Source organism: Toxotes jaculatrix, chromosome 13 (assembly GCF_017976425.1).
Source record: "Toxotes jaculatrix isolate fToxJac2 chromosome 13, fToxJac2.pri, whole genome shotgun sequence".
NCBI lineage: Eukaryota > Metazoa > Chordata > Actinopteri > Toxotidae > Toxotes > Toxotes jaculatrix.
In genome coordinates, this window is record NC_054406.1 from 25,567,103 (window position 1) to 25,578,182 (window position 11,080).

Genomic DNA, 11,080 nt, shown 5'->3' on the forward strand with positions numbered 1-11,080 from the left:
CTCCTTTCGAGCTGCTGTATGGGTGGCCTGTACAGGGGCCCCTGGATCTGTTGAAGAAGAATTGGGAGGAGAAACAGCCTACCAAAGAGGAGCAGGGGAAAGGGGTGATACACTATGTCCTGCAGTTGAGGGACAGGTTGGAGCAGTACATAGAGGAGGCCAGATTGAACCTCCTGGAGGCTCAGAAGGCACAAAAGAGGCGGTATGACCAACAGGTCCGCCAACGTGAGTTCAAACCAGGTTAAAAGGTCCTGCTGCTCCTGCCCTCAGCATCCGGCAAGCTGCTGGCTAAGTGGCAGGGGCCGTTTGAAGTCACTAGGCCGATGGGGCCTATAATATATGTAATTTTTCATCCAGAGAGGGGGAAACAAAAGCAAAATTACCATGTAAACCTTTTGAAAGCCTGGGAAGAAAGGGGCCAACTTTTTTCCATAACCTCCCTTCTAGCATGTCAGGTGCAAGAGGAAGATGACTCTGAAGGTGTGGTGGAGGCTTGGAAACAACCAGCCAAGGCGGAGCTCTCTCATCTGGATGGCAAGAGACCAGTTGAACTGCAAGTTATATCTGACAGCTTTCCCGAGCTTTTCGCTCATAAATCAGGCCATACAGATGTGTTGCAGCATGTTATCTGGGTAAAACCTAAATACGGCAGGCATATTACCGAGTCCCAACGAAAAGTATTATCAGCAGCCAGAGGATTCACTGTAAAACATGGAAAAACAGGGTGAACACCAGGTATACACTGTAAAAATGAAAGATGAAGCTGAAAAACTCTTTAAACACTTTTCAAATAAACTTCACAGCTTCTTGTTTTAGTCAAATTTCAGCTGCTGGTTTTCACTCTCATCTTTTCTGAGTCTTTTTTTTTAAGTTGACTTAAAATTCATAGAATTGAGGCTCAAACTCTTCAGAGTAGTCAGGAGCTTTCTAACTCTGTGAACCTCTGAAAGACAGTTTGACCAGTTTCTGTCTTTGTTTTTTCTCAGATCTTTCAGATAAACTGTGGCAGCATTTTAGTTTGAACTGAATCAGCTCAGTTGTCCCAAGATTCAGAGAAAGACAAAACACTGATGTTCACAATGATGCTTTTAATGTGAAAGGATGAGATCATGATTAGAATATTAAAAAAGTAAAAGTCAGCAACATTTTTATCCTGTAATAATCGTAGCTTCCATCTTTTAAGGACTGGAAGAGGAAGAAGTTTACAAGGAATCATTTAGAAAAGTTTAACAAATAAACTACTTTAATACATGAATCTGAAAAGGTGTGTGTGAGTGAAAGAGACAGACATGTACAGACTGAACTATGTGTTCAACAGTTTCTCTGACAGGAGGAGACTCTCTCTGCTACACTCTACACAGAGACACTGAGGAACCAGACGACTCGAACCAGAGCCCAAACCCAGGATACAGAGGTTCAGTGAATGTGGTGTTGAAGGTGTAGAGGTGGATCAGTGAGTCAGAAGAGACTCTGTAGAAGGACAGAGAGCCAGCAGGACAGTCCACATACACTGCTACTCTGTCAGAGACAGAGGAGGATGATGATGAGGAGGAGACAGGTGTCTTTTTTTTATTGTGCCAAACAGAGTAACCCTCATCAGAGCAGATCAGATTCCAGGACTGATCGTTCCTTCCAAACAAACAGTTTTCTCTGTCTCCTTTCCTTCTGATTCCTCTGTAACTCACTGATATATAAACCCTTCCACTCCACTCGACCTCCCAGTAACAGCGACCAGTCAGACCATTACTACACAGCAGCTGAGGACACTGGTCAAATCTGTCTGGATGATCAGGATATGACTGATTATCCGAATGTGTCACCTTCCTGTTGTTGTCAGACAGTTTGATCTTTCTGTTTATTGTGTTTGTGTCGATGGTGAGTTCACAGAAATCTGATGGAGAGAAGAAGACACAACACAGCTGTAGTTATTGATCTATCACCTGAACATTGATTGACACATTGAAGATGGTTGAATGTGAGCTGCTTTGTTTTCAGGAATCAAATGAAAACCACACTTACACTTCCTCAGACCTGGTCTCAACCATCGGACTCCACCAGGCTCCACCCTGAAAGGAGGAGGGGGATCAGACCAGCACGTTCTCTTTCAGCATGCAAACATGGACATTACATGGATCTCACACACAGATGGTTTGGTTATTCTGTTCATTCAGCAAAGAGACAAAGGACCTGGAGTCCTTATCTTGGAATTATACGGAGCAGGGAGGTGACATGGAGGAAAGATTTCATCATTTGTCTTCTCCATTTAATATCACTTTTGGTGTCAGACACAACAAAAGATCTCAGAATGACAAGATCAGGATCTCAGAGAGGTTCAGCTGATTATTGATCATGGATATTTTAGAGTTTTAAGTTCTGTTTTGTTACTGTTTAATTTGAGGAAGTTTGAGGTGAACCAGGATTTTATTTCAAGGAGGCAATTGGTAAGGGAGGAGGGAGGGAGTGTAATGTTGGGTTTGGTTGAAAGGTAGAGCTGGGTGTCATCCGCATAGCAATGAAAATGAATGCAATATTTACGGAAGATGTGACCAAGAGGGAGAAGGTAGATGATGAACAGCAGGGGCCCCAGGACAGAGCCCTGGGGCATGCCTGTAGTGACTGGGACTAAGTGAGAGGTGAATGATTTTAGCTGGATGAACTGAGTGCGGCCTGAGAGTGGAACCAGTTGAGGGGTGAGTTTGTGATGTTAATGGAGGAGAGTCTGTCCAGAAGGATGTTGTGTGAAATTGTGTCGAAGGCTGCACTCAGATCAAGTAGGAGGAGAATGGATAGTGAACCAGAGTCGGCAGCCAGGAGGAGGTCATTGGTGATTTTGAGAAGTGCAGTTTCAGTGCTATGGAGGGGACTGAAACCAGACTGGAATTGTTCATATAAATTATTGCAGGATAAATGTGTATGGAGTTGAGTGGCAACTGTTTTTTCAAGAATTTTCGAGATGAAGGGAAGATTTTAAATGGGTTGAAAATTATTGAGATTGTTGGGATCTGAACCAGGTTTCTTGAGTATGCTGACAACAGCATATGGTCAGAGAAAGGGAGGGAGTCTGCTTTGCAGTCAACAGGTGTAACACCTGAGTAGCACATTAAATCCAGAATGTGTCCTTTAATATGCGTGTGAAGGTTAGTATATTGCTGTAGTCCAAAACTGTCCAAACAGGATGTGAAGTCCTTGATGAGAGTATTATTGGCATTGTCCATGTGAATGTTAAAATCTCCCAGAAGTATTATATCTGGTGAGAGTGTGGAAAGGTGAGTCAGCATCATTAGTGTGTCAGCACTGAACAGGCATCTAAAGTCTTTGGGGTTGTTGTGGTGAAAGCACTCTGAATGCTCAAAGTGGCTCTGTTGGTACAGGAGCAGTTCAACCAGCTGCAGCTCAAATGTTTCCATGCTAGCTTTGTGCTGATGCAGCATGAAATCCAGTCTGAGAAAGTCCTGCTCAGGTCACAGAAAACAGCTGACCACATCTGATTTAATGATTGTCACATACTTTCTCTTAAATATGACACAATGAGTCATGATGAGATACTGAAGTCAGAATTAGAGAAAACCCCTCTTTGTGCTGTTGAATTCAAAGCACTTCCGTTCAGCTGTGACACACTAAATGTTTCCAGCTCTTCCTCCTCTATCACACACTGTCTGTGGCTGCAGCAGGCCTCTCTATACCTGAGGGTGTCCAGTCTCCAATGTGGATCCTTCAGTCCAGCAGACAGCAGCTTCACTCCTGAGTCTCCTGGATGATTGTAGCTCAGGTCCAGCTCTCTCAGATGGGAGGGGTTGGAGCTCAGAGTTGAGGCCAGAGAAGCACAGCCTTCCTCTGTGATCAGACATCTTGGCAGCCTGCAGACACACACAACATCACACAGGAACCCTCTGTCAATACCTGCTGCTCTGTATTGTTGTTCTTTTTTGTTCATATTTTTGTTTTTGGTTCTGGTCCATTTTGGTCAAGGTTCAGTGCATTTAAGGCAAATTCCTGAAATGATGAATAATTGTCTGAGTCTAGAAAGTTCTGCTGAACTTAAGTAAAATTTACTTTGAACAATCCTACACAAGTTGGCTGTTTATCCACTGATGTAAATCAGTTATGAGCAAATCATCAGCTAAACAGGTCCTGACCTGAGAGTCTCCAGGGTACAGTGTGGACTCTTCAGTCCAGCAGACAGAAGCTTCACTCCTGAATCCTGCAGGTCATTGTTACCCAGGCCCAGGTGTCTCAGACTAGAGGACTGGGAGCTGAGAACTGAGGACAGATCTTCACAGCTTCTCTCTGAGAGGTTACAGCTGCTCAGTCTGAAGAGGAAACAATGAAGAAAAAGTCAAATAACATTTGTGTTGAAAGGACAATCAAAGGCACAAAACTCTCAGTTTGCTCATGTCTCAACAAGTTAGAGACATGACAGGTAAATATGACACATAAATAGACATGTACAGTAATGGCCGTAAGTATTTGGACAATTAGACGTGTTATAATCAACACTACAGAACACACTCTGAACTGTATGTCTTGTCTCCATGCTGCATTAAATTAAAGACTTGGTTCACAACACCTGGTCTGATTTTTCCCTCTGCAGGATTAGACCCTCACATTGTTTTAACATAATGATGCAGATGCCACTTTTGTCCAGCCTAAAAGTAAAGTTTGTTACTTTTACACTTGTCTATTGCAATTCCTTATTATCAGGCTGTCCCAAAAAGTCTCTAAAGGCTCTCCAGCTGATTCAAAAAGCTGCAGCACGAGTACTGACAGGAACCAGGAAACGAGATTATATTACTCCTGTACTGGCTTCTCTGCATTGACTCCCTGTAAAATCCAGAATAGAATTTACACGCAGCTACATCCACCACACGACAGTCCCCGAGTCCGACCCAACTAGCTCGACCCCGTGTAACCGCGACACACAACATACAACAGAGATCATAATGTTGCTGCCATGTTTTAAACATGACTGTTTCAGATAGAGAGGTTTTAGATGGAGCTGCAGGGTTTGGTGGAGTTGTGGGGGAAAATGTATTTCTAGCCTAGTTATTTAACTGTGAAACAATCATTATTATCTTATATTGAAAAAATATATTCAAAAGTTAAAAACAGTATTATTATTATTGTCATTATTATTAATAACGATAAAAAATAATGATAATAATATATTAAAATGTTTAATATTTAATATTTACCGCTTTTCACCGCTGCCTCCACCCACTATCCACTTACAGTTACAGCAGCACACCATCGCTTACTGACGGAGCTGCTCTGTCCATGCAATGTCGGAACAGAAAAATATATATTCCCACAATAAACAGACTCTGAGAGCACGGAACACACTGCAACAGGGTTCCTAACATTAGCTGCTCCAGTCCTCTATCTGTATCAGCAGTGACCATAAATCGGCAATTAAACTATCAATGAAGACCAGAAACGAAAAATGTACCAGGCTGTAAATATGTTTTTTTAGGCTGTAAAGTTGGCTATTTTAACATGGGGTTCAATGAAGAATTGCTCACTTCTGGAGCCAGCCCCCAGCGGCAGCCGAGGAACTGCAGCTTTTTGAACACAGAAGTGATCCTCACTGCTGAAACCTACAACTCCCCCCTTGGTGTGATCTTGTACTGGTTTTGAATCATTATGTCATATGACCTGGAGGTGAATTGAAAAAAATTGATGATATATATCCAAAATTGATGATCAGGAGTGTTAAAATGGAATAAAAAGAGGTGTATCGCAACCAGCCAGTGGAGTACTGTGATTCTGCACTGATTTTGAGTCATTCGGTCACATGACCTGAAAGCTATTGAGTAAAAAATGCTTGTTTGACTGTCCACATTAATCCTCAACTTACTCCTTTAGTGAGACCTTATATTAAATTATTAGTACAAACTAAAAGGAATATGAAGCTGTTAATGTTTTTTGCATTAATCTGTGTTCCACTTCCACTCATTTTTGCAATATCTTGTTAAACGTAATATATTTTGTCACAGTTCTCAGTACTTAGTATTAAGTTGAAATCTTGATTTCATAGTGAAATAAAAGTGAATGTCAGTGAATTTTTATCATAGTTTTTATTGACATTAACACTGACATGTAATCATCTAAACCACTTTATAGTAAAGCATAAATGAGTTTCTGTATCTCAGTCAGAGTTCATATATGCAAGCTCTTAAGAATATGAAGCTGAATCTGAGATAGACTGAAACAATCAAAGATTGTATAAACTATGAGAATCATTAGATTATTATACTCAAGAAATATCTGCAGTCATTTCAAACAAACTGGAACTTGATCTGACCTGAGAGTCTCCAGGATACAGTGTGGACTCTCCAGTCCAGCAGACAGAAGCTTCACCCCTGAATCCTGCAGCTTGTTGTTATTCAGGTCTAGGTGTCTCAGACTAGAGGACTGGGAGCTGAGAACTGAGGACAGAGCTTCACAGCTTCTCTCTGAGAGGTTACAGCTGCTCAGTCTGAAGAGGAAACAATGAAGAAAAAGTCAAATAACATTTGTGTTGAAAGGACAATCAAAGTCACAAAACTCTCAGTTTGCTCTGCAGCTCACAGCAAACTAACAGACCTGCATTTGAAAACTGGGCCAAACATCAAACACAGATTTGTTCAGTGAAGCAGAAATATCTGCTCTTTATCCACCTGCTAACCACTGAGGAGTTTCTACATTGATGATCCTCTTCCATTGGCTCTGATTCAAATCCTTTCTGTTTGATTCTATTGGAAACATGACAGTTAAATTTTCAACTCAATTTTATTTATATAGCTCCTTCCACAGGCAAAATTGTATGAAAGCACTTTACAGAGACCTAGAGCAAGCACTTAAGGTGACAGTAGCAAGAAAAAACTCCCTTTTAACAGGAAGAAACCTTGAGCAGAACCTGGCTCATATGGGGGATCCTCCTGCTGATGGCCAAACTGGGTGAAAGGAGGAAAAGGAGGAAGATAAGACAGCTGGGAATGGAGGAGAGGAGGAGAAGGACATGCAGCACATAAAACATGACACAAACAGGGTTAGCAGTGAACAATGTTAGAGGACCAGCATTCAGATTAATAAACAGTAAGTGGATACTGTGTGCTCAGCCGATTACAGTTATGATAGGAAACAGAGCACATAAGCAAAAAGCTGTCATGATTGGTAATTATTTACATTAAAGTCTGCATAGAATATTAATCCAACATGTATCTGTAGCAGAGTGGAACATTAAACATAGTAATGTGTTAGAAATTGTAGACCACAGACAGAGAACATGCAGCTCCGGAGCCAGAGATTCCTGCAGAAAGGTACAGAGAAAGAGAGACCAGAGAGAAACAAGCACAGGACTACGGGACAGAGAGGACACAGAGTTAATGACATGGAATAAAGGTTAATAAATGTGAGAGTGGGTCTGAGGAGAGAAAGAGAGAAGAGGTGTGCAGAAGATCATAGGAGGTTCTACTTTTAGAGATTGTGGGAACCATAAGCAAACCTGCAATCTGTTGGGATAATATGGTACTATCAGCTCTTAGAGATATGAAGGAGCCTGGCCATTGAGGGCCTTATATGTAAGGAGACGGATTTTAAAATCAATTCTGGATTTTACAGGAATCCAATGAAGAGAAGTTAATACAGGAGTAATATGATCTCTCTTGCTAATTCCAGTCAATACTCTCGCTGCAGCTTTTTGGATCAGCTGGAGGCTTTTTAGAGAGTTAACTGGACATCCTGATAATAGGGAATTACAGTAGTCCAGTCTAGAAGTAACAAAAGCATGGACTAATTTTTCAGCATCACTCTGAGACAGAATGTTCCTAATCTTCCTGATACTGTGCAGGTAAAAGAAGGCGGATATAGGTCTGTACTTTGCTAAAACACCAGTGTCAAGAGAAGGCATATGACACAATCAGTAATAAACATGACATGTACAGTCAAGGCCGTAAGTATTTGGACAGTTAGAAATCTTTTTTTCTTCGGGCTCTCACCACATTCACTTTAAAATATAATGATGGATATTACAGTCAATGACTGCAAAGATTAAATAATAAATATAAAATCTGATAAATCTGATGATGTCTCACTTCATGTGTATTTGTCCAGTTACTTTTGAACCACTAAAAGGGCTGAATCTCCCACACAGTTCTTTCTATACTGATGTCAACCTGCTCAAATTAGAGCTGAGACTTGGCTCTTTAATGTAGGATCCATTATTTTAATTCAGATTCAATGTGCTGAAGCTCAGAGCTCAGAGATGATGATAAGGAATTAAAGAAGAGAGGAATTTATTTTCCCTCCTGCTGAATAAAATAGCAGAGTCTTTATATAATGATGAATAAATCCAACTATCTATACACTTACAGAGCTTTGTTAGAGGCTTTGACAACTGGCAGCAGCTTCAGAAGAGCCTCCTCTGAAGCAGAGTATTTCTTCAGGTCAAACACGTCCAGATCTTTTTCTGATGACAGTAAGATGAAGACAAGAGCTGACCACTGAGCAGGAGACAGTTCATCTGTGGAGAGACGTCCTGAACTCAGGGACTGTTGGATCTGCTCCACTAGAGAACGATCATTCAGTTCATTCAGACAGTGGAACAGGTTGATGCTTTGCTCTGCAGAGGGAGTCTCTTCAATCTTCTTCTTGATGTACTGGACTGTTTGCTGATTGGTCTGTGAGCCACTTCCTGTCTGTGTCAGCAGACCTCGTAGGAGAGTCTGATTGGTCTGCAGTGAAAGACCCAGGAGGAAGCGGAGGAACAAGTCCAGGTGTCCATTTGGACTCTGTAAGGCCTTGTCCACAGCGCTCTGGTAGAGCTGCGTCTGATCAGGTTTGTATCTGAACAGGTTAGACCACAGGGAGGTTGATTGTTCTTCTAACAGCAAATTGACTCCAGAGTTGATGAAGGTCAGATGGACATGAAGAGCAGCCAGAAACTCCTGAAGACTCAGATGGACGAAGCAGAACACCTTGTCCTGGTACAGTCCTCTCTCCTCTTTAAAGACCTGTGTGAACACTCCTGAGTACACTGAGGCTACTCTGATATGGATGCCACACTCTGTCAGGTCTGATTCATAGAAGATCAGGTTTCCTTTCTGCAGCTGCTCAAAAGCCAGTTTTCCCAGAGACTCAATCATCTTCCTGGTCTCTGGACTCCAGTGTGGATCTGTCTCAGCTCCTCCATCATACTTAACATTCTTCAGTTTGGACTGAACCACCAGGAAGTGGATGTACATCTCAGTCAGGCTCTTGGGCAGCCCTCCTCCCTCTCTGGTTTCCAACACATCCTCCAGAACTGTAGCAGTGATCCAGCAGAAGACCGGGATGTGGCACATGATGTGGAGGCTTCGTGAAGTCTTGATGTGGGAGATGATCCTTCTGGCCTGCTCCTCCTCTCTGAACCTCTTCCTGAAGTACTCCTCCTTCTGTGGGTCAGTGAACCCTCTGACCTCTGTCACCATGTCAACACACTCAGGAGGGATCTGATTGGCTGCTGCAGGTCGTGTGGTTATCCAGAGGCGAGCAGAGGGAAGCAGTTTCCCCCTGATGAGGTTTGTCAGCAGCACATCCACTGAGGTGGACTCTGTAACATCAGTCAGGATCTCAGTGTTGTGGAAGTCCAGAGGAAGTCGACACTCATCCAGACCGTCAAAGATGAACAGAACCTGGACCTCTTCAAACCTGCAGAGTCCTGCTTCTTTGGTTTCAGTAAAGAAGTGATGAACAAGTTCCACCAAGCTGAACTTTTTCTCTTTCAGCACATTCAGCTCTCTGAACGTGAATGGAAATGTCAAGTGTATGTCCTGGTTGGCTTTGTCTTCAGCCCAGTCCAGAGTCAACTTCTGTGTTAAGACTGTTTTCCCAATGCCAGCCACTCCCTTTGTCATCACTGTTCTGATTGGTCCATCTCTTCCAGGTGAGGCTTTAAAGATGTCTTCTCGTCTGATGCTTGTTTCTGGTCTGGCTGGTTTCCTGGATGCTGTTTCAATCTGTCTGACCTCATGTTCATCATTGACCTCTCCAGTCCCTCCCTCTGTGATGTAGAGCTCTGTGTAGATCTGATTCAGAAGGGTTGGGTTTCCTGCTTTAGAGATCCCCTCAAACACACACTGGAACTTCTTCTTCAGAGTAGATTTAAGTTTACGTTGACAAACTGGAGCAAAAAGTCCTGAATGAACAAACAAGAAACAACATCAATGACTAATTGATAAAGAAAACATGACATGTTCATCCCCCTAAAGAACACACATGAACATATTTCCCTCCATGTCTTGAGATGTTAGTAAATGTCCCATTTGTCCATCATGTTGAATCTTTAGAGAAATCCTCTTACTGCTGTGCAGACAGTCAGCCAGCTCCTCCTGCTTCATTCTCCTCAGGAAGTTCACTGTGATCTTCACAAAAGCCTCTCTGCTGCTCCTCCTCTGCTCTTCATCCTCACCGTCCAACACCTCCTCATCCTCCCTCTGACTCTCTGAGCATTCTGGGTAATCTGGACTCACAACCTTCTGGATCTTCTTCAGCTCCTTCTTCACAAAAGTGACAATGTTCTCCTCCAGCAGCTGGAACAGAAAACTATATGAATGACACAATCAAAGTAAAACCATGGAGCCAAACATCAGATCCATGTTGGACACACTGACAATCCACTGCTCTAAAAAGTGCAGCATGGAGATTATTGTCAACACAACAGATGTCAAAGTAGTTGTTGTCCATGTACAGACCATAAATATGGAGTCCAGGTGTGTTTGATGCTGCTGGGCAGACTGAGCACTGGGAACCTCTGAGCTCTCCTGGTCCACTCTGTGGAGGAATCATGAAGAATTAGCTCACATTATGTTTGCAGCATCTGTGAGCGTTTTATGGTTTGTACACAAACAACTGCTGCTTTTATGTTCTGTGCTGACTGTCCTGATTAAAGCAAACACTACTGTGCTGCGACATTCTCAATGAGAGGAAACAAGTAATCAGTTCTGTACCTCATGACCTAGAGTCATCACAACAAGTCCACCTTTTAAATGATGAGTTTTAAGGACTCACACTGGGTTTGACAGAAGTCTCACCTCTGCTACAGGACACTAACACAAACACTGGA

At 42.5% G+C, this 11,080-nt stretch overlaps 1 protein-coding gene across 1 annotated transcript; it reads right to left on the reverse strand.

The window, feature by feature from the left end:
- Nucleotides 1-241: 241 nt before the first annotated feature.
- Nucleotides 242-10,784, reverse strand: LOC121191517 (protein NLRC3-like; the record flags this gene model as incomplete). The annotated part of the gene is made up of 8 exons (XM_041052682.1): nt 242-330; nt 1,358-1,891; nt 2,020-2,066; nt 4,137-4,310; nt 6,302-6,475; nt 8,350-10,153; nt 10,319-10,547; nt 10,710-10,784. Coding segments are annotated over 8 exons (3,126 nt in total), but the record flags the coding sequence as incomplete, so codon positions are not given.
- Between the last annotated feature and the right edge of the window lie 296 nt (nt 10,785-11,080).